Source organism: Mobula hypostoma, chromosome 8 (genome assembly GCF_963921235.1).
Source record: "Mobula hypostoma chromosome 8, sMobHyp1.1, whole genome shotgun sequence".
Taxonomy (NCBI): domain Eukaryota; kingdom Metazoa; phylum Chordata; class Chondrichthyes; order Myliobatiformes; family Myliobatidae; genus Mobula; species Mobula hypostoma.
The window spans coordinates 97134753-97159826 of record NC_086104.1 but is presented as its reverse complement, the minus strand read 5'-3'; the positions used below and the strand labels follow the sequence as shown (position 1 = coordinate 97159826).

The following is a 25074-nucleotide window of genomic DNA, read 5'->3' as shown; positions in this document are numbered from 1 at the left end:
AATCTGATGGTAAATGGTTACCAACATATTAATAAAACCAATACTGTAGCACCAAAACTACATCAAGGAAAATACCCATGAATAGATGAGTAAATTATATCTTGATGAATAAGAACAATTTATCTGATCACTGACACAACTAGCCCAATGTGAATAAGTAGACGTAAGTGCATCCAACTAATTTAAGTTAATTATGCAGTGTTTAATCATATGTTTTAAATAATGATTATGACAATACTAGCAGAAAAAAAGCAACAGAGATTAGGACAACAAAGGGATGGTCCTGAGAGTCAGAGGAGTGGCTCTGGGACTGCTTTGAGTCGGTGGACTGGGCATGTTCAACAAGGACTCATCTCTGTATTTTAATGGATACACCACAGTTGTCACGGACTTTATAAAAACTGTTGTAGATGAGTTTGTCCCCACAAAAATCATTCAGTCTTCCCCAACCAAAAGCTTCGGATGAACCATGAGATCCACAGTCTGCTGAGGGCCAGATCAGAGGCATTCAAGTCCGGCAACCAAGAAAATTATAAGGGGTCAAAGTACGAACTCCAGAAAGCCATCTCACAGGCGAAGTGGCAATTCTGGACTATTCAGGAATAAACATGAATCAATCGTGGATGCTCGAAAGCTGTGGCAGGGCTTGAATGCCATCACCTCTTACAAAGTGAAATCAAGAGACATAGGTAACAACAGTGTTTCACTTCCAGATGAGCTCAATGCTTTCTATGTTCACTTTGACTGTCAAGCTACAGAGGAACCATGAACTCAACTCCCACAGCCCCCAATAACCCTGCAATTTTAGTCTCGAAGACTGATGTGACAGCATGGTAAACCCCCGGAAAGCATATGGCCTAGATGGGTTACCTGACCAAGTACAAAAGACCTGTGCTGATTAACTGGCTGCAGTGTTCACAGGGATCTTTAGCCTCTCGCTTAAAGCAGGCTTCAATTATACCGGTACCTAAGAAGAATGTGGTAACCTGCCTCAGTGACTATTATTCAAGTAGCACTTACATCCACCAGGATGAAGTGTTTTGAGTGATTGGTATCAAACAAGTCAACTACTGCTGAGATGCAGCTTGGATCCACTCCAATTTGCTTAATGCCATTCCATTCACTCAACTTTGGAACATCTGAACAGCAAAGATGCATACATCAGGATGCTCTTTATTGACTACGGCTCAGCATTCAACACTAGCATCCCCTCAAAACTAATCAATAAGCTTCAAGGTCTCAAAACCTCCTTCAGCAATTGGATCCTCGATTTCTTCTCTTGCAGACCCCAGTCAGTTTGGACTGGCAGCAACATCTCCACAATCTTCCGTCAAGCACAGGTGCACCACAGGCTGTGTGCTTAGCCCCCTGCTCTACTTGCTTTACACTTATAATTGTGTGGCTAAGCACAGCTCCAATGCCATATTCAAGTTAGCTGACGACACCACTGTTGTTGGCCGAATCAAAAGTGATGGTGAATCAGCATACAGGAGGGAGATTGAAAATCTGGCTGAGTGGTGCCACAACAACAACTTCTCACTCAACGTCAGTAAAATCAAGCAGCTGATCATTTACTGTGTCTTAATGATATACCTGAAAGAACATAAATTGAACCTAGACAACACAATGGAGGAGCACTACGCTCCTGAACAAGTTAATAAGGTTGAACGTGAAATGGGTGGAAATGGTATAGAATCAAAGGAACAGAGAATTCATGGAATTCATGTATGGTTCATCCCATTTGTCATGTGGTGGCAGCAACACCTGCTATAACCTTGCCCTCTTTATATCTACAGGGACAAGGTATCTAAAAGCAAATCAACAACATTTGTTCTCATCGACTAAGAGTCACCTGTCCGAGGAGTTTAGATGAATTTGCCAAGGAATTTTACTGGCTGCTTTTTAGATTTCTATGAAGATTTCTGCAGCGATTCAATTAGTAGTAGTTTAAAAATCAGCATTGTTTAAATCCAGCACAATTCAAAAATAATTTTCACAGTACTTACAATATCAATATGGACAAGCAAATTAGAAGGAAATGAAAAGATTGAAAATGCACATTGAAAAAAGATTTGTCTTTTCAAATGCCTGATATCATTCCTATTGTGTTGTGGAGAACCAATTCAAATATTCTATCTTATTGTATACTGGAATCAACTTGATAGTAAAACATAGGAAAAGCAAATATGTTGGAGGAGCAGCTTCACAATCAACTATACACCAGATTGGTGTAAAACAGGAACTGGTTCTTATTAATACTAAATAAATAAAGAGCAGGCATTTGTACAATGGCTTATCACAACATTATATCTTAAAATTAATGAAATGACAATTAAATATTTTGGTATTGTGGAAAATTGCACTTGTACATTGCGATTGTTAAATTGGGAGCTAAGAAAAGCATGGCCAAGGATTTTAGAGAGAGAAGACCAAGGTGGGGAGTTGAGCAGATGATGTGTTGACCAAAGAAAAAACAGTTTTAGGAATGACACAAATATACGGTTCAAAGTTAATCTCTGGGTCACAAATAACACAAATCACGAACAATGTTGTTAATTTTCAGCTAGTTGGCAGAGAGGGGTAGTGTGAATGGAAAATGCAACAGAGAGTTTTGGTTTTCTCAGTAATTTGACAGACAGCATTTCTGATAATCCAGTACTGGATGCTAGACAAACCATCTGATAAAGATTAAAGATTTAAACATTATCTTAAAGATTAGATATTTTTGACACATGGACATCAAAGCATATAGTGAAATATGTCCTTTGGATTAAATCAAATCAGAAAGAATTGTGCAAGTGTCACCACACCTCTGGCACCAACGTAGCAGGCCCACAACTCACTAACCCTAACTGTATGTTTTTGGAACATGGGAGGAAGCCAAAGCACCTGGAAGAAATGCACAGTCACGGGGAAAAACGTACAAATACCTTACAGACAGCCACAGGAAGTGAATCTCAATGTTACAGCTAGTGCTGTAAAGAGCTGCATTAACCACTATGCTACTGTAGTAATTGGGTCATTAGAGGTAATTATAGATTAAGTTATCAGCACTCAGCATAGTAATGACTGTGATTTTCAACCATTCATTGACAAGATGCATGAAAATGTAGCCAAGTACATGGCTATACACTCAGTAGCTACTTTATTAGGTACCTCTTGTTGATGATCTTCTGCTACTGTAGCCCATCCACTTCAAGGTTCGATGTGTTGTGCGTTCAGAGATGCTCTTCTGCATACCACTGCTGTAATGTGTGATTACTTGGGTTACCGTAGGCTTCCTGTCAGCTTGATCCAGTCTGGCTGTTCTCCTCTGACCTCTCTCATTAACTGGGTGCTTTTGCCCACGTAACCACTGCTTACTGAATTTTTTTTTGTTTTTTGTACCATTTTCTATAAACTGTAGAGATTGTTGTATGTGAAAATCCCAGGAAATCAGCAGTTTCTGAGATACTCAAACCACCCCGTCTGGCACCAAGGTCAAAGTCACATGGATCACACTTCTTCACATTTTCTTACTACAGCTCCAAGACTAAGCCAATGACTCAGTATCCTACAGAAAGTAGCTTTCTTCTTGATACCCTAAATTCTCCTCATTATCTACAAGTCACGTCTAGAGTGCGATGCAGTTCTCTTCACTCGCTTGATCTGAGTGCATTTCCAGTAATACGCTACAAGTCTAATACCATCCAGAACAAAGCAGTTTCCCTAACTGGTATCCTATCTCCTACACCTAACCATTCAAACCATCTACACAGAAGTTACACACCGAGGTTACCCTGACAGAACTTACCAAACCTATGACCCCTGACACCTCGAAGGCATATTTCTCTCCAAATCGTGCACCATCTTGATTGGAAATAAATAGATGTTCTCTTGAGGTTGCTCAGTCTAATTCCTGCAACTTCCAACAAGTGGGAATATTTTCGTAAGAATGACTACACTAGTTCACGAAGACAGCTAACTACCACCTACTCAAAGGTAATTAGGATGAGAAATAAATGCCTGTAAGGCTCAGGCCACAAAAAATATATAAATGAAGAAAGTGCATTGTTTTGAATAATGTTCAAAGTTCAAAGTAAATTTATTATCAAAGTACATATACATCACCATATACAACCTTGAGATTTGTTTACTTGCAGACATACTCAGTAAATCCAATAACCATAATAGAATCAATGAAAGACCATACCCAACAGGGCATACAACCAGTGTGCAAAAGAAAAATAAACTGCGCAGATACAAAAAAAAAGAAATAATATAAATAATATAATATAAAAAATAAATAAATAAGCAATAAATATCGAGAACATGCGATGAAGAGTCCTTGGAAGTGAGTCCATAGGATGTGGGAACAGTTCAGTGATGGGGCAAGTGAAGTTATTCCTTTTGGTTCAATAGCCTAATGGTAGAGGGGTAATAACTGTTCCTGAACTTGGTGGTTTTGAATCTTGAGGTTCCTTTGGGGGAGTCCTGATGATGGATGCTGACTTCCTGCAACAACACTCCATGTTGATGTGCTCAAGGGTGAGGAGGGCTTTACCCATAATGGACTGGACCATATACACTACTTTTCATAGGGTTTTCTGTTCAAAAGGATGTCTCTAGTAAGTGCAGCAGGTTACATGCTCTGTGTAAATTGTGATCTGCTTCTCAGAGGCACCCATCATTTGCAGTATTTTAGGATCAGAATATTTGTTGGATAGTGAAAAAGACTGGTGTACAGTCTCAGTGTGGATGTTAATGCCCTTATAATGGACACTTGCAATATGTCTGGTTAAATACTTAAACCTACCAAAGTCAAAGAATGTGATCATCAGCTTATGCAAGCCAACACAAATCTCACCTGTTTTTTTGGCTTTTTATAGCTTAATGCATACTCAAGCAGAATGAACTGAAGGTGGATTGCTCTCCTGTTTTTTATTGCATCTGATACTTCATTATTAAACATGGTGTAAAACAAAATGAAGAGTATTGTACTTATCCGGTAATCCCCAGGGGATGTGCAAACTAAGCATGTCCAAAAGAAGTAGTTTGTGTATGACGTCTGCGGTATAGCAAATAAGGAGACTCAAGGAAGAGTAATTGCCACAGGTGTTTAGCTGAAATAACATATCTCTATTATTATAGCAAAATCAATCTTTTCATTTGAAATCATTAAAGTTCAGATAAAGCACGTCAGCAGTATGTGATGTAAATTTGGACTGTATGTAATTGGAAAACTATTTCTAATATTTTGTTTATTTGTTCTCAGATGATGTATTAGAAAGAAGGTGTTTTTAGGGTGATGACATAATAGAAGTACTATTTCTTTTGTCCATATTAAAATTATAATTTCCTTTACAGGAAGAAAGGTGTGCTTGCTTCAAGACATAGAGTATAGCTTTATTAAAATCTCACAATATTTTTAATGATTTTTATGTTGTGAGATGACAGTGAAGATCCAACCATCTCATCCCTAGAAACTTTCAAACTGACTACAAAAACAAGCAAGGAAAAATTAATTTAGCAACTGATTATTTTATTTCCTTTGCTCACTTCCTGTACTGTCTAGAACCCTGACCAAATAAACATAATTCACACATGAATGATATAACAGACTTCTATAATGTTTCAAAGGAAAATTATTCAGGTATGTGGAATAAACATCAGTGGTCACTGACCTGAGAGATGTTCCATGAAGAATATTCAGAGAATAAAACTCTAACAGTGAGATTTATAAATATTTAAAGAATTACTCCGTATCAGAATACAAGCTTAAAGGGCAGATGCAGTAGATATAGAATTCCTCCATTTTCATGGTGCAGCAATAGATAGTTCCCAGAGTAGTGATATATTGTACATAGTAAGTACAAAAAACATTTCTCAATCTCATGTGGGACCCTCATCAACTAAAAAATAAATCTATCACATTAAACAATATTCTTTTCTGTACAAACAATGGTTTATAAACAGAACCAAGTATTATATCAGGGAGTTGTTCAAAGTCCTACCATTTTTATATAATTTGTCCAAGTGATAAGCGTAAAACTATACAAAGCTGAATCACTCCTTTTATTTTACTCAATTTTCTCAGTATTTTTTCAAAGGAAATATGCCTTTGCCAGGTAATAAATTGTGGATAAATCTGTTTAACAGCAGTACCACTTCACAAGATACATAAAGGAAGCTTTGATTGGACAATGCAACCTATCAAAACCAATGCGAAAATCTTCACTACAGAACAATTCAATTTTCAACAAAAAACAGATTTTCTACATGTTATGGAAGGTTGATTTCCATTCAATTAAGCCAACAAGCACAATAAATTCCCCAATCATAACAGCATATCACAGATCATAAAAAGGGTAAATCCAACCATCTCATCCCTATAAACTTTCAAACTGACTACAAAAACGGGCAAGGGAAAATTCAGACATCAATTTTCCAATTATTTGAGTTGTCCCTGACCTTTAAAACAGTGGATTCATCGCATTCATGTCTCCTATCTTGGTACTGAGCAAAGATTGGAAAATGAAAAATGTGAAAAGGAATACTTAAAAGGAAAACACAGAAATAGATAACGAGCTCACCCAGACAGCAAACATTTGCTCAATTAGTGCAGACTTGTCTCCTGTCCTTACTTACACATTTGCTGCATAATTAAGGTCAGAATTAGCGAAGCTACATTGAATAAAGTTCAAGAAAGCCCCAGTCACCATTTATTCAATTGCACCTGAGACCTGAATGTCAGATAGGCATTATTAGAGCTATAAGCCTCAGAGTTAGCAGCCTCTCAGCAAGGAACGAGAAAAAAAATGACAGAGAACCTACCTGCAGTGTCAAGTCATTCCTCAGCTCCTTTCCAACAAAGATCACACACAGCTGGTCAATTGGAACATCTCGTCTCTTAGCAACTTCCTCCTTAAGCTGGAGAATGCTGGCATTTGGACTGATCTCCACAGGGAATCCATAGCCCGAATTGAACCTAACAAACACTGACCCCAAACATCAAATTAATAAGTGATACATTAATTCTAAGAGATTTTATATTGACACAATTGTTTATGATTTCATGAAAAATCAAAGGATGACGTGTATTTATAAAGTGTTCTTTGCAGTCTTAAGTCACCTTTTCTACCTTTTAAAGCAGGAGTTCCCAACCTAGGATCTATGGACCTTTCGGCTAATGGTAGGGGTCCATGGCATGAAAAAAGTTGGAACCCCTATTTTAAAGTGTCGTCGAAAATGTGGGAGCTTGTTCAATAAGCAATGCAAAAGGTTGCACTATTAGCAATGTAATAATGATCCAATCATCTGGTTTTGTGATATTGATTGATTGGTAAATATTAGGCCAGACATCAAAAGTACTCTTAAACAATATATATATACAAGCTTTCAAGAAAAAAATATACTAACAAAATGATAAAATTAACCAAAGTCAGGTGGTAATGTAACAGGACTGATGTCACCCAAATTGAGAAAATGATCATTTCTAAAAATAACAATCACCACAAACTTTGCACATGCTCTGTTGAGAATTTCTAAGCAAAGCTATGTTAGTGATAAATAGCAGTAACTTAATTCTGCTATTGGTCCCAAAATGTTATTCACAACATAGAAACATAGAAACATAGAAAATAGGTGCAGGAGTAGGCCATTCGGCCCTTCGAGCCTGCATCGCCATTTATTATGATCATGGCTGATCATCCAACTCAGAACCCCGCCCCAGCCTTCCCTCCATACCCCCTGATCCCCGTAGCCACAAGGGCCATATCTAACTCCCTCTTAAATATAGCAAATGAACTGGCCTCAGCTGTTTCCTGTGGCAGAGAATTCCACAGATTCACCACTCTCTGTGTGAAGAAGTTTTTCCTAATCTCGGTCCTAAAAGGCTTCCCCTTTATCCTCAAACTGTGACCCCTTGTTCTAGACTTCCTCAACATCGGAAACAATCTTCCTGCATCTAGCCTGTCCAATCCCTTTAGGATCTTATACATTTCAATCAGATCCCCCCTCAATCTTCTAAATTCCGAGTACAAGCCCAGTTCATCCAGTCTTTCTTCATATGAAAGTCCTGCCATCCCAGGAATCACTCTGGTGAACCTTCTTTGTACTCCCTCTATGGCAAGGATGTCTTTCCTCAGATTAGGGGACCAAAACTGCACACAATACTCCAGGTGTGGTCTCACCAAGGCCTTGTACAACTGCAGTAGTACCTCCCTGCTCCTGTACTCGAATCCTCTCGCTATAAGTGCCAGCATACCATTTGCCTTTTTCACTGCCTGCTGTACCTGCATGCCCACTTTCAATGACTGGTGTATAATGACACCCAGGTCTCGTTGCACCTCCCCTTTTCCTAATTGGCCACCATTCAGATAATAATCTGTTTTCCTATTTTTGCCACCAAAGTGGATAACTTCACATTTATCCACATTAAATTGCATCTAAATGTGTAAATAAATGTGTAAATTCAGTAACCATGAAATCATAAGGTTCCAAATATCTGGCACATAATACTTGAGAAAATCTAAGAAAGCAAAACAGATTAAAACAGAGAATATTCGGAATATTCAGCAGATCCGACAGCATCCATGGAGAGTGAACAGATTTAACTTTTTAAGTTGATGACATTTCATCTGAATTGTAAGATTTATGCCCTGTTTCACTTCTACTAATGCTGCCTCACTTGAGATGGTTCTGAAGATACTTTTTGTGTTTCTGTTCCCACCTCAGATTTCCAGCATGCACATTTCTTTTTGATTTTCAATTCCATTCCAGTACATTTGTTTGAAAATCCATGGGGAGCAAATCCTTATCGAACTTGTACAAGTAACAGAACCTTGAGAAACTCGATGCTATGCAAAGTCTTACATAGCAAAATGCACTGGTACATTTCCATGCACTATAGGCATAGGGGGCTTTGTAACTCACAGAGCTCAAATCTATGTTAAATCCTTAGCAATTTTCTGCAGTTAAAAATGAATCTTTTAACAAAATCTCCAAGGGTTTCTTTGTCAGACAATCCGATACTGTCTTCAGTTTGATATGTTGTGTGTGGGTTGATTTGAGATTTCCAGAGTTTGTCAGGCAGAATTTTCTTAAAGCTGCTCCTGTCACACCTATAGATGATATCCATGTGACAGCTAGTGATAACACTTTCACAATTACAGACAAGGCTGCAAGCTGAAAAGAAACGCAAAAGCAGGGCAGAAATAATATGAGTTTTCTTAAGGAAAAGGAAATGGGGACGGTACATTTATGAAGACAAGCACGAGGAAATCTGCAGATGCTGGAATTTCAAGCAACACACATAAAAGTTGCCGGTGAACGCAGCAGGCCAGGCAGCATCTATAGGAAGAGGTACAGTCGACGTTTCGGGTCGAGACCCTTTGTCAGGACTAACTGAAAGAAGAGCTAGTAAGAGATTTGAAAGTGGGAGGGGGAGGGAGAGATCCGAAATGATAGGAGAAGACAGGAGGGGGAGGGATGGAGCCAAGAGCTGGACAGGTGATTGGCAAAAGGGATATGAGAGGATCATGGGACAGGAGGCCTAGGGAGAAAACAAGGGGGAGGGGGGAAAGCCCAGAGGATGGGCAAGGGGTATAGTGAGAGGGACAGAAGGAGAAAAAGAAGAGAGAGAAAAAGAATGTGTGTAAATAAATAAATAAATAAATAACGGATAGGGTACGAGGCGGAGGTGGAGCATTAGTGGAAGTTTGAGAAGTCAATGTTCATGCCATCAGGTTGGAGGCTACCTAGACGGAATATAAGGTGTCGTTCCTCCAACCTAAGTGTGTATATGGTATACTTATATTGGGAATCAGAATACCACTGTACATTGGCAGGGAGCAGGAGCAGGAGCTGCAGCTGGCAGAGGCAGGTTCAAAATTCAAAGTTTAAAGTACATACTGTGTACTCAGTGGCCACTTTATTAGGTACACCTGTGCAGCTTCTCATTAATGCAAATATCTAATCAGCCATCATGTGGCAGCAACTCAATGCATAAAAGCATGCAGACATGGTCAAGAGGTTCAGTTATTGTTCAGAGCAAACATCAGAATGGGGGAGGAAATTTCATTTAAGTGACTTTGACCATGGAATGATTGTTGGTGCCAGATAGGGTGGTTTGAGTATCCCAGAAACTGCTGATCTCTTGAGATTTTCACACACAACAGTCTGCAGAGTTTGCAGAGAATGGTGCAAAAAAACTGCCCAGTGAGTGGTTTGAAAAAGCACTGTTAATGAAAAAGTCAGAGGAGAATGGCCAGACTGATTCAAATTGATGAAAAGCATCAGCAATTCAAATAACCACACATTATAACTGTGGTGGGAAGAAGAGCACCTTGACTGCACAACAAGTCAAACCTTGAAGTGGATGGGCTACAGCAGCAGAAGACCATGAGCATATACTGTACTCAGTGGCCAGTTTATTAGGTACAGGAGGTATCTAAAAATTGGCAGAATAGATATGTCACCATATACTATCTTGAGATCCATTTTGTTGCAGCCATGCAAAGTAGAACAAAGAAATACAATAGAATCAATAAAAAGCTATACACAAGGACTGACAAACAACCAATGTGCAAAAGAAGGCAAACTTCGTAAATTCTAAAAATAGTAAATTAATAACACTAAGAACATGAGTTGTAGAATCAGTTCAGAGTTGAGGTGAGTGAGGTTATCCATGCTGGTTCTGGAGCTTGATGGTTGAACTGTTCTGAACCTGGTGGTGTGGTACCTGAGGTTCTCAATGGCAGCAGTGAATGGTGGGGGTCCACAATGATGGATGCTGCTTCCTTATGACAATGCACCTAGTAGATATACTCAATGGTGGGGTGGGCTTTTTGTAGGCTCTTCCATTCTTGGAGGGAGAAGAGAAGTTTGATTACTGCATGTTTTTCTTTATGGTAGTGAAGACCAAAAGGGAAATGCCAAATACTTCCCCAAAGGGAAGTGAAAAACAGAATTATAATTGGGTGCCATGAGATATAATCTTGCATGCAGTTCTGAGTATGTAGTACTGCATTTGGAGTATGAGCGATTAGTAAACAACACTGAAAATTGGACAGCAGATGGAGGGAAAGAGAACAACACCTTGGAGAAGGTGTGGGATGGAGCTGTAGAGATCAAGGTTCCTATAGAGAGTTCAGGGAGTCATTGTCTGAGGTGGGAGAAGTGTACAGTTCAGGGAAAAGCATCAGGGCAGAGCAGGGTCCTGACAGGGGTTTGTTTGGCAGATTAGATCAGAGGATTTCTGCACAGCGGCAGTGGGGATGCCCAAAATATGGGGTCCCAGACTAGCATAACACTACTCTAAACTGCTTTTTACTAACGATCCAAGCAAGTTAAACTTTAGCAAATGTGTTATTTCTAAAGTTCAAAACTGAAAAAAATATAAAGGGATCCATTCACAAATGAGCAAATTTGGACCTCATTGTACAGACAATAATCGATACTCCCAGACAATGTGAACTAATTTCCATATCTCCTTAAGCATGCACATCAAACACAGAACACCCCTAAGAAATGCAAGGGTAACTCTTGCCAGGAAGTGCTTGGTCAAATTTCCAGAGTATACAAAATGGCCAGGATAAGGTAATTTAGCCACTTCAATCTGGGAGGGTCTGTTTTCAAATACATGGCACTAAAATAAACAATCTTGCCCAACTGTATTTCCAGGGATATTTGCTGAATAAATTGCTATTTTTTACATCCAATTAACAAGAATTATATTTTCTAAATTGGTCAGAAAGTTGCAGTTGTAACATGCTGCATGCTGTGCAATATTCTTGGGATGTGTATTTATTTTAATGTCTTCTCAAATCAAACATTTAGTACATTACCAACCACAGTGCAAAGCAAATGGCATTAAATCACAGTGGGAGATCCTGAGATGATCTGCCAACAGATAAGCCTGAAGCTGGTCTATCCCGAAGTAGCAACTTCCACAGAATTTCTAGCTCTCTTTGAAATAAAGGGAAATGTCAGCAGTTGAGATAAAGCTAAGCTTTTATTTGAATATCTGAATATGTATTTATTTGTTTTAATTTACTGCAAATGTATGTGTGGTTTTTTTGTCTTTCAACTTCTAAAACATTTCAAAATCTCTGCCATTTTATTTTGTTTTTATCAGGTCCCGGGTGTTTTAGGGAAGCTCAATTTGAGATTCACAAATTTCCAGGAACAGTGACAGCTTCAACAGTTGATGCTTCTAGAAAAAAGGACTTACTGGTTGTCAAAACTTTTTTTACTACTTGTAGCTAGACACAAATGATGCCAATACTGTGTTCACATTATTGTGGCTTTCAGAAAGATATTAAGGGTTTACAGGGTGGTTAAAGAAGATTTACTAAAATTATTCAGGGATGATACAGATCTATAAAATCATAAAGGGTGCCTGCAAGAGCAAGTAGAAAAAAACTGTTCCTTTTGGCAGAAGGGTGAATAACCAAAGAACATAGAACAAAGGGACTGGCAAAGAAACCAACACCAACATGAAAATAAGCTGATTTATATAACTAGTGAATAGGTTGTTCAATGTGTTTTATGTATTTTCATTTATTTAGAAATACCGCATAGGACAGACCCTACTGGCCCAACAAGCCACACCAACCTGTTAACACTAGCCTAATCACAGGACAATTTACAATGTCTAATTAACTTACTTTGCGTGGTGGGGTGGAGATACAACTCTACCAAAGGAGGTATAAGGTGCTCGTTCCCTCTGCTAGCTTGCAGCTAACCCTTGGGCAAGGTGTAACACCTTCTTAGCCTCCTGAGCAGGGTCACTTCAAGCCATGGGAGCAGGTGGTGGATGTCCTATGAGCAGCTGGTGCATATCACAAGTTCTGGTTAAGTGACCACTGATGCCATGTAGACAGTCTCTGAAGAGTATTGATCATGGTTGGGGTCATCAACCTTGTAAAGACATTGCAAGAAGAAGGCAATGGCAAATCACTTTTGCAGAAAAACTTGCCAAGAGCACTCATATTCACGGAAAGACCATGATCACCGGTGTCTTATGAGACGGCACATAATGAACGAATCAATTAACAAATTAACTTACTACCCAGTACTTCTTCAGACTGTGGGACAAAATTAGAGTACCCGGGGGAAATGCATGCCATCATGGGGAAAATGTACAAACTCCTTACAGAAAGTGCCAGAATTGAACTCTGAACTCCGAATGCCCTGAGCTGTAATAGTGTCACATGGGTAGTAAAAGATCAGGATAAGAATCCGAAAGGTAAGAATTTTCAGGGCTATGGGGAGAGTGAGCCAGTTAAGGAGTGGATGTGGTGAATGCTATATGAACTTGATAGGTCTCACCATCCTGAAGTTTCGTCCTGTAGCATATTGCGCAGATTTTCTCTGGTGAAGTGGGAACTAGGATCCAGGCAGAAGGCTACATGCAACTGTGCCAAAAATAAACAGCATAGTACAGAGGCAGCCAATCTCAGTATCGCAAAAGATCTGCCCTGCTCTATAAATGCAAGTTCTTTGTTTTATTTATTGGCAGTTATATGTAAAAACTGTTAAGTAACCATTGTAGTTTTAAAATCTATTATTGAGTTTAATCTTCTTAAGTCCTTAAAAGGTAGTATATCTACAAATCTGGAAAACTAAGACTGGCATTCAGAGTGATATTGTTTAAGGCTGTTCAGTTAAGGCCTGACTGCTCATGACATAGGCAAGTTCCACCATTGATGACCTTTGTCTGGTCAGGGAGAGCGAGAAGGTGATAGAAAGGAGTTACAGGCAGGTGGTCACACCAGAGCCACGGGAAACAGACAAGTGGGTAACAATCAGGAGAGGGAAGGGGAAGAGTCAGGTACTAGAGAGTACCCCTGTGGCTGTACCCCTGAACAATAAGTACTCTTGTTTGAGTACTGTTGGGGGGGACAGCCCACCTGGGGGAAGCAACAGTGGCCATGCCTCTGGCACAGCGTCTGACCCAGTGGCTCAGAAGGGTAGGGAAAGGAAGAGGAGGGCAGTAGTGACAGGGGACTCTATAGTTAGGGGGTCAGACAGGCGATTCTGTGGATGCAGGAAAGAAAATTAGATGGTAGTTTGCCTCCCAGGTGCCAGGGTCCGGGATGTTTCAGATCACGTCCATGATATCCTGCAGTGGGACGGAGAACAGCCAGAGGTCATGGTACTTATTGGTACCAATGACATAGGTAGGAAAAGAGAAGAGGTCCTGAAAAAAGACTACAGGGAGTTAGGAAGAAAGTTGAGAAGCAGGACCGCAAAGGTATTGATCGCGGGATTACTGCCTGTGCCACGTGACAGTGAGTATAGGAATAAAATGAGGTGGAGGATAAATGCGTGGCTGAGGGATTGGAGCAGGGGGCAGGGATTCAGATTTCTGGAATCTATAAAAATGCTAGACATCTGAGTTTGTAGGGAAGCTGTCAGCACAATCTGACCTGATGGCTGCCACTGTCATATTCATGATGCTGGCCACTGACTCAATGCTGAATAGAGGTTTGAAAAGACAACCAGCTTGCTATTTTTCCCATCATCTTTCATGTCCTGAGGATGTTTGCATGAGGCTTCCAACCAGTGAAATACTGATGGAAAAGCAGCAGCCTATTTGCAAAGTTCAGGGTTTCTAAAGAAGTAAGTAATAAACAAATCATTTATTTTGTGATATTGATAGCATCTTAAATATTGACTGGTGCACTAGGATGAATTTCTCTCCGTCTCTTCAGGCTGATGCTGTTGGATCATGATGCCAATGAGCCAGGATGAAATGACAAGCTAATAGGCAGCATCTCCAGCAATATAAGGCTTCTTTGTCCTGGCGATCTGACTTATGTAGGAAGTCACTTTGAAGTGGACCTTCAATTGTCACTTTTTGTATCATACAAGACAGGTAGGTAAAAATACTTCCTCAGCTACCCGAGCCAAAAGTGATGCATAGTTGCCTACATGCACATTACTCTCAAAAACTTCAATTCCATTGAAGACAATGGAACCAAATTTTGATAAGAATAATGTGCATACTCAATTATATTGCACAATTACTTTCAGTGTCTGAGACAAATTCTGATCTAAAAACTCCCAATAACCCTGTAAAGACGTCATGCCACCACGTCTGGCAAGATACCATCATCAAGTCTGTGGATGAACCGCATCTTTAGCAATCTCCTAAATCATCAGTGTTCATGACTTCTGCCCCTTACAGTCTATACTGTCTAATTTACATGTCAGCTGAGATTCAGAGCTGGCCTGCACTCCAAATCAAAATCCTACAAATCAAAGATTTACACCCTAGAGAAAAGGGATTTAGGTACATCTTTGATGTCCTAATCTCGTTGAAAAGTTCAGATGAAACCAGTCATAAAATCAAATTTAGATATTTGCATTCCAGGTTAATTTTACATTAAATACAGTGACCACTGGGAGATCCTGCTTATTCTGGCGGACACAGCGTAGGTGCTTGGTGAAAAGGTCTCCCAATCTATGTCGTGTCTCACTGATATACAGGATGCCACACCGGGAGCACTGGATACAGTAGATAACCCCAACAACCCCAACAGACATACAGGTGAATTGTTGCCTCATCTGGAAGTACTGACTGGGGCCCTGAATGGTAGTGAGGGAGGAGGTGTAGGGCCAGGTGTAGCATTTGTTCTGCTTGCAAGGATAAGTGCCAGAAGGGACAAATGGACAAGGGGGTTGTGTAGGGAGCAATCCCTGCAGAAAGTGGGGGGGGGGAGGGAGGGAAAGATGTGCTGGTGATGGGCTGCAACATAGATTGGGAGTTCGCCAAAAAAGCGGGACCACCCAGAGGCCACCCATTTTAATTCTACTTCCCATTCCGATATGTCTGTCTATGGCCTCCTCTACTGCTGCGATGAAGCCACACTCAGGTTGGAGAAACAACACCTTTAATTCTTAAATTTCGTCTGGGTAGTCTCCAATCTGATGGCATGAACATACATTTCTCAAACTTCTGATAATGCCCCCCGCCGCCCTTCGCCATTTCTCATTCCCATTTCCTTCTCTCACCATATCTCCTTACCCGCCCATCACCTTTCTCTGGTGCTCCTACCCCTTCTCTTTCTCCCATGGTGTTCTGTCCTCTCCTATCAGATTCCCCCTTCTCCAACCCTGTATCTCTTTCACCAATTGACTTCCCAGCTCTTTACTTCACCCCGCCCCCTCTCCCAGTTTCACCTATCACCTACTACCTGGTATTGTTTCTTCCCCCCCCCCCACCTTCTTACTCTGACTTCTCATCTCTTTTTTTCTCCAGTCCTGATGCAGGGTCGTGGCCCGAAACATCTACTGTTTACTCTTTTCCACAGATGCCACCTAGCCTGCTGAATTCCATCCCTCATTTTGTGTGTGTTACTTTCATTATGTAAAAGTAGTTTGTACTTTGGATTTGATGTTCTTGCAAGCACATGTATCCAGTCAATGATGTGCGCAAACATATATAACTAGTTATGAGAAATAATAAATAATTATGATGCAATTGTCAAAGGTATGGCATGAAAGTTAGCGTGTGCCCAACAGAAAATAATATTAAGAGAAGTATATTTACACGTCATCCCTACAACAAAAGCCTTAGATATTATTATTCAGTACAGCAGAGTACAACATAGTTAATATTCAAATTTGATGAAACAGATAGAAGGATTATTTAGGGAATTAATTTAAAGTCAGTGTCAAGGTCATTTACCAAATTAATTAATTTTAATAACAGGATTGTTGAATACACATTCTACAATATAAGTAATTAAATAGACAGGTAAGTATAAAACAGCTGTTTAGGCTGACATTCTCTGAATTTCAATTAGCATTTCAGCTCCATAGATTTGTTTTAAACCAAGAACAAGCTTGTAAGACTTTTAAGTTCTCATTATCGAAGTTTGTCATTACTGTAATGTACTGCTGCCACAAAACAACAAATTTCAGGACATATGCCGGAGATATTAAACCTGATTCTGATTCTACTAAAGCTTGAATTCAAAATTTTCTCCAGATGCTGTGCAGGTGCAAGCTCAGACATAAACTCAAAGACAGTGTCTAATATACATAAATTTAGTATTCATCTCTACCTTGGACTTGCACTTTAAGCTAAGAATGCCTCTGGAATAAGTTATCAGATTTAGTTGGAACAATCTTCAATAATTCTTGGCAGTCACTAAAACAATAATTTACCTTTTTGCGAAAAAGCAACACAGTTCTTATGTCTTTATACATTACTGGCAAACAACCTTTAGTTCTGTGTAGGGAGAAACTGCTACTATTTCAATAGATGATGGTATCAGTTATATTCTAAGACCATAAGACCATAAGATATAGGAGCAGAAGTAGGCCATTCGGTCCATCAAGTCTGCTCTGCCATTCAATCTTGGCTGATCCAATTCTTCCAGTCATCCCCACTCCCCTGCCTTCTCCCCATACCCTTTGATGCCCTGGCTAATCAAGAACCTATCTATCTCTGTCTTAAATGCACCCAATGACTTGGCCTCCACAGCTGCTTGTGACAACAAATTCCACAAATTAACCACCCTCTGACTAAAGTAATTTCTCCGCATCTCTGTTCTAAATGGACGGCTTTCAATCCTAAAGTCATGCCCTCTTGTCCTAGACTCCCCTACCATGGGAAATAACTTTGCCATATCTAATCTGCTCAGGCCTTGAGGAATATTCAGTTGCACTTGAGGAATTGAAGGATGGCCAATATCTTTTTTCAAGAAGGATAAATAGGTTAATTTTCAACTTGTTAATTCAAGATTCAATATTGTTTATTGTCATTCAGTACACAAGTATAAAGGAGAACCAAATCATTGTTACTTTGAACGTGATGTAGCATAAAATCACAATAACATAATAAATACAAATATAAAAGCAATTCTATACCACACAATATACAAGTAACTGTTGAGCATATACAAAGATGGTTTGTATGTCCATAAAGCCGCACTAGGTGCACATTATCTGAACATTAGGTGACTGTCAGGAAATGATAAAGTGACAAAGTGACTCTTGACTCTTGACTCTTCCAGGTAGCAGCAAGATATATGAAAACACAGTAGGACAGTGACTGTCAGTGTGGGAATGAGGTGTAGAGTGGCAGGGCATGGGTGGATGACGGGTGCTGAGGGTCTGTGGAGAGGAGTGGCTGTTTTGGATGTAAAGGTGGTAGCAATTCAACATCTTTGCACTTTGCAAATGTCACTGGACACTTGATCACATTATGCTATCAGCATACGTGGTTTGATTATCTCTCCTCATAACCCTCTGACAAGTATTCACATGCTTGTGAATTGAAAGGGGAAAACCTGCTAGCCCCTGGTTGATATTTCTGATAACACTGATGGTAACCCCAAGCAGGTATGGGTTCATCAGTCTGATCCAAGTCACAGTATGACAAAAACAAGGCACTGAATAAGTAGGTTCCAACTCAGATTCTACTTATCACATATACATCAAAACACACAGTGAAATACGCTATTTGCATTAACAACCAACACACCTAAGGATGTGCTGGAGGCAGCCCACAAGTGTTACCATACGTTCTGGTACCAACATGATATGCCCACAATGTTCAACGCAACAACTCAATATAGAACAAAACAAGATGACAACAGCAACACAAGCCCCTTTACTCACCCTCCCAGCCCCTCACACACATAGGCTTTCAACCCCTGAACAGGCTACCTCCAGGTCTCCAGCCATTGGCCTTGGCTGTGGGAAAAGTTGGATGCCATTGTCATGCAACGGGCTAAACTTGGTCAGTATAGAAAAAAATCTCTGCTTGAATTAATCTATATTAACTTTTCCTAGTACAACTCAAACAAAACTTGTACCCCCATCCATTTATCATGATGTCTATAACAAGTTACCCATATTGTATTGCTTGTTGTGTTGGTAAACAAGCCCAGCTCTAATTTTGTGAGCAGGTAGAACAAGTGGAAGAGAGACAAAACTTCATCTAAATGAATTGGACAAAAATGTAGGTGGGCTGATTAGTAAGTTAATAGACAACAAAATAATTGGCAATTTTGTCTCACTCAGTTCTTTCCATACCTTGGTGATGTTTCCTGCATTAGGCAACACTGCAAGGAGAGGAGCAATACTTCTCTGTTCTTGGGTCTCAGATGCCAATCAGTGATCTGGTTATGTCAAAGCATCTTGGATTGTTGGAAGAAGTTGTTGCAGGCTGACACAAGAGTAGGATATTCAGCTCGCAGTGGTGCAACAAAGGATGTGCTTTGTCTGTACAGAGGCTGGATGATCTAACCCATATAAATTGCAGTGGAGAGAGGGAGCTAAAAAGGTTTGCTTGGAGTGAAACCTAACTAACGGTGCAGTGATACAAGAAGTTCATCAATCACACGTGCAGAATAGTAACTCAGAGAAGGAATCATCAAACTTCATCTCCTAACAATTCTCTCCAACTACCCATTCTCCCAGTAGTCATCAACTAACCGGGATAACAAAAGCAAAACTCCATGATGGCTGGAAACCCAGAAATAAAATAGGTGCTGGAATTATGCAGCAATTCAAGAGGCAGCTGTAGAGTTAACTTTTCAGCTCCATGGTCTTTCATCAGAACTGTTTTCAATCATTATATTAATAAATTTACAAGCCATTGAGAGTCTTTTTAAATAATGAAAATATGGAGAGGCATTCTTACTGCTTAAAGTTAAGCTCTGTGTGTGTATGTGATTAATATGCGACCTAATTGGATCACAATAGTCTAATTTGACAAATCAACACTGGATGAAGAGTGATGATACCAATTATCCAATTTTATGAACATCCATCTTGTGCGAGCAATGTACACGCCTGCACTGATCAATTTACAGAAGCAAGTCATCCAAATAATTTGTTTTCATGATTCATACATAAAATTGGGAGTAACTTGGTACCTACTACTGACAGCTCACTATGTGGCCTTAAAACTATCATTTGAGATAAAATTGGTGGTTATTTTGAAATGTGCAAAAAAAATTGTCGATGGCAAGTTATGCTGGTCAGATTTCAGACTTTTTGCATGAGTGAATGAAATGTTTGTATATGAATCTCTAAAAAGTGTTCAATGAAATCTCTCAGGAGGCTTGTTTCAAATATGCAGAGAGATGCTGAAGGAATAAAGATTGCAGCATTAAAAACTGATTTGCAAACAAGGAATGAATTTTAGGTTAGATTGAGCACTGCAATGCCCAGTCAAGCTGAAGTCTTCCTTTATCTCACTTCCAATAATACAATGATTCTTTTAGAATTTGGGACACAATAGAATGCAGTGCGCATATTATGTAAAGCTCAGCAAGATAAAATGTAAGTAGGATTTATCCGCTGGTCTAACGTTAACAATGGCTCGATGGATAGCATTCATGCTTCAGAATCAGAGGCCAATTCAAGATACATGAATGCAAAAGTCCAGGCTGACAATCCATTGCAATACTGAGGGAGCATTGTCTTAAGATACAATATTAAACAAGACCCCATTCACTCCCTCAGGTGGACCCATCATACTGTTTGTCCTGGACTACAACTTATCCCTCAATCAACATTATTAAACCGATTAACACATAAAAATGCTGCAGGAATTCAGCAGGTCGGGCAATATCTATGGTGGGAAATAAACAGTTAATATTTCAGGCTGAGACCCTTCAACAGGATTGGAAAGGAAGGAGGCAGAAGACAGAATAAGGTGGGGGGAGAGGGGTGAGTACAAGCTGGCAGTGATCAGTGAAGTCAGGTGTCAGAGATGGTGGGTGGATGAGGGAGGGGGTGGTGAAGCAAGAAGATGGGAGGTGATGGGTGAAAAAAGTACAGGGTTGAAGAAGACGAAATCTGACAGGAGAGGACAGTGGATCATGGGAGACAGAGAAACAGGAGGAGCACCAGAGGGAGGTGACGGGCAAGTGAGGAGAACAGAACAGGTCAGAGGTTAGAATGGGGAATGGAAAAAGAGAGTAGGCCGAGTAGAGGTGTAAGGGAAATTAGCAGAAGCTAGAGAAGTTGATGTTAATGTCATCAGGTTGAAGCCTACCCAGATGGAACACGAGTTACTTCTGCTGAAACTTATCTAACAGATTATTTGGCCATTATATTATGGCTGTGTCAGCTTTCTATGCACACATTGGCGAGCGTACTTTCTGCATTACAATAGTAACTGCACTTCAAAAGTAATTCATTGCCCGTAAAAATAAAACCTTGCCAATGTTTTAACAAAGACATCCAAGTTGCTATTTCTCTTCCGTGGTCTGAGGACTGTTAGCAATGTGATTGAGAAAACACAATGAGGCATTAGTGATGACTGCATCTGCTCTCTTTTAGAACAAAAAGGCTGAGAAATTTGATCGTATTTTTCCAATTAAAAACAAATTTAACCTCAAGTAAGTCATGCCTGTAACCATCTCTTGGCCAAATGTGTCAATTGTGAAATTTGACTAGGTATTTCCTGCATGAGTCACCCTATGTGAACCATGGTCATCATTTCAGCATCAGGATGCACAGGATTCTGACATTTCTTGTAAAGCATTCCTTTTGAACACACTGGAAGAATTTAGATTACACTGCTCCAACAGCAGCCATCACTGGACATGGTAGGAAAAACAATGTCTTTGCCCTGCAGCACTGAGCTGAGAGATGTACAGATAACTAGATGTTGCCTTAATGCTATGAATCCCTGCTTCACTAATCTGCAGCCCTCTCTTCCTCAAATATATAGCATTTCCCGATCTAAATCACTTCAACAAACATTTCATTCACTCCTCTCCTCCTCTTATTACGCTCAACCAAAGATCCCCTTCTCTTTGACCATGTAACATCCTGCAACCTGATCTTCACTCTCGTCCTGATGCACACCCCATCAATACACCATTTCCTCTTCACCATACACTGTCCTGCTTCCTGATTCCTCTTCTCCCCACCAGATCTATTCCAAGCCTTTCTTCCCAGCCAGTGCTGACTAAGTTGCCAGAACTCCGCCAATCAAGCCGTCACATGACAATTCCCTCTCGTCAAACCCACCTCAGACCCGATCAGTTGCAAGGGATAATGACTAGTTATTGTTTCAGAAAGTAGATGCCAAGAAATGTCAGTGCAGTTTGAAAAGATGTGCCAGAATGCTGCCGATAGAATAGAACAATAACTACACTCAGTGGCCACTTTCTAGAGTTTACAGAAATTGGTGCAAAAAACAAAAACATTCAGTGAGGGGCAGTTCTGTGGGCAGAAATGCCTGTTAATGAGAGAGGTCAGAGGAGAATAGCCAGACTGGTTCGTTCATAGGAAGGTGGCAGTAACACAAGTAACCACGTGGTACAACAGTGGTGTGCAGAAGACCATCTCTGAATGTACAGTATAGTGAAACTTGAAGTGGATGTGCTGCTACAGCAGCAGAAGACCATGAACATGGTGGCCATTTTACTTGGTGCAGGAGGTACCTAATAAAGTGGCCATTGAGTATTTCTGTTCCTCTGCCTTTGGCTTGCCTGCAGTCAATGTTATTACAGTGATGCACCTTCCTTATACCTGAGCTCCACCTATAAGGCCTTGCAGGATGAACTATAGAAAGAGTTCTCTCTAAGTGAAGCAGTGACATTCTCCCTAATCATTAAAGTTATGCCCACACCTCTTTTACTATCATCAGAACATAAGCAATGGGAGCAGAAGTTGGCCAACTAGCTTGTCCAACCTCCTCCACTGTGTATTAAGACATGGCTGAGCTAGCCTTGGGCTCAGCTCTACCAACCTGCCATTTCCCTACTAATTACCCTACTATGCAAATATCTGTCTAACTGTGTCTTCAATATATTTAATGAGGTTGTCTCTACTGCTTCTCTGGGGAGAGAATTTCACAAATTCACTATACTCTGGAAAAAGCAGTCCATAATCATCTCTGTCCTAGATCTACTCCCCCGTATCTTGAGACTATGTCCCCTTGTACTAGCCTCACCTATCAGTGGTAACAACTTTCTTGTATTTATCCTATCCATCTCCTTCATAATTTTATACGTAACCCTCAGGCTCGCCCAGCTCATGATCATTGAGGGGAAACAGCCTTCGGCCCTGCCAAACTGGGAAATCACGTTTGTGTGGATGCTGTGTAATGTACCCCCAGTTACAAACTCACAACGCAAAATATCAGACAGTATACCATATGCAATTAAATGATTGAACTTTATGAATCTTAATCTGAATATAAGGTTAGTAATGAAAATAAAAAAGGGCCCAATTCAAGTCAAAAGTTCACACGTTGGAGCTCACTCAGTAGTCATTCTTCCACCATCGGTCTCCTCTGAGCGTCACCGACCTTCGGACCTTCAGATCCCAGTCCACTGCTACGAAAGATCCTAAGGGGAGTAAGGGGAGGCCGGGCTGACAAGGGAAGTAAAGGACAGTATAAAATAAAAGAGAAGAAGTATAACATAGCAAAGATGAGTGGGAAGCCGGAGGATTGGTAACTAAAAAGGCAATACGCAGAGAAAAAATGTGGTACGAAGGTAAACTAGCCAAGAATAGTCATAGTCATAGTCATACTTTATTGATCTCGGGGGAAATTAGTTTACGTTACAGTTGCACCATAAATAATTGAATAGTAATAAAACCATAAATACTTAAATAGTAATATGTAAATTATGCCAGGAAATAAGTCCAGGTCCAGCCTATTGGCTCAGGGTGTCTGACCCTCCAAAGGAGGAGCTGTAAAGTTTGATGGCGACAGGCAGGAATGACTTCTATGACGTTCGGTGCTGCATCTCGGAGGAATGAGTCTCTGGCTGAATGTACTCCTGTGCCCACCCAGGACATTATGTAGTGGATGGGAGACATTGACCAAGATGGCATACAACTTAGACAGCATCCTCTTTTCAGACACCACCGTGAGAAAGTCCAGTTCCATCCCCACAACATCACTGGCCTTAGGAATGAGTTTGTTGATTCTGTTGGTGTCTGCTACCCTCAGCCTGCTGCCCCAGCACACAACAGCAAACATGATAGCACTGGCCACCACAGATTCGTAGAACATCCTCAGCATCATCCGGCAGATGTTAAAGGACCTCAGTCTCCTCAGGAAATAGAGACGGCTCTGACCCTTCTTGTAGACAGCCTCAATGTTCTTTGACCAGTCCAGTTTATTGTCAATTCGTATCCCCAGGTATTTGTAATCCTCCACCATGTCCACACTGACCCCCTGGATGGAAAAAGGGGTCACCGGTACCTTAGCTCTCCTCAGGTCTACCACCAGCTCCTTAGTCTTTTTCACATTAAGCTGCAGATAATTCTGCTCACACCATGTGACAAAGTTTCCTACCGTAGCCCTGTACTCAACCTCATCTCCCTTGCTGATGCTATGGCAGAGTCATCCGAAAACTTCTGAAGATGACAAGACTCTGTGCAGTAGCTGAAGTCCGAGGTGTAAATGGTGAAGAGAAAGGGAGACAAGACAGTCCCCTGTGGAGCCCCAGTGCTGCTGATCACTCTGTCGGATACACAGTGTTGCAAACACACGTACTGTGGTCTGCCAGTCAGGTAATCAAGAATCCATGATACCAGGGAAGCATCCATCTGCATCGCTGTCAGCTTCTCCCCCAGCAGAGCAGGTGAAGTCAAAAAACATGACCCTCACAGTGCTCGCTGGCTTGTCCAGGTGGGCGTAGACACGGTTCAGTAGGTAGACAATGGCATCCTCAACTCCTAGTCGGGGCTGGTAGGCGAACTGGAGGGGATCTAAGTGTGGCCTGACCATAGGCCGGAGCAGCTCCAGAACAAGCCTCTCCAGGGAATAAAGGAGGATAGTAAAAGCTTCTTTAGGTATATGAAAAGGAAAAAAAATAGTTAAGACCAAAATTGGGCCCTTGAAGACAGAAACGGGTGAATTTATTATGGGGAACAAGGAAATGGCAGACCAGTTGAACAGGTACTTTGGATCTGTCTTCACTAGGGAAGACACAAACAACCGTCCAGATATAATAGTGGCCAAAGGACCTAGGGTAATGGATGAACTGAAGGAAATTTATATTAGGCAGGAAATGGTGTTGGATAGACTGTTGGGTCTGAAGGCTGATAAGTCCCTGGGACCTGATGGTCTGCATCCCAGGGTACTTAAGGTGGTGG

The 25074-nt window shown here is 40.6% G+C and overlaps 1 protein-coding gene across 2 annotated transcripts in view; it reads right to left on the bottom strand.

The window, feature by feature from the left end:
* prkn (parkin RBR E3 ubiquitin protein ligase) overlaps positions 1–25074 on the bottom strand; it is a 1192578-nt gene that overhangs the window by 1000046 nt on the left and 167458 nt on the right. The window contains exons 1-2 of one of the 2 annotated variants that reach the window (XM_063056416.1): positions 12648–12753; positions 6814–6977 (exon numbers count right to left, since the gene is read on the bottom strand). In XM_063056416.1, coding sequence (XP_062912486.1) covers positions 6814–6977; position 12648 — 165 coding nt within the window. In that variant the 5' untranslated portion in view covers positions 12649–12753. Of the gene's footprint in view, positions 1–6813; positions 6978–12647; positions 12754–25074 lie in introns of those variants that run through there. The other variant, XM_063056415.1, reaches the window with a different exon arrangement.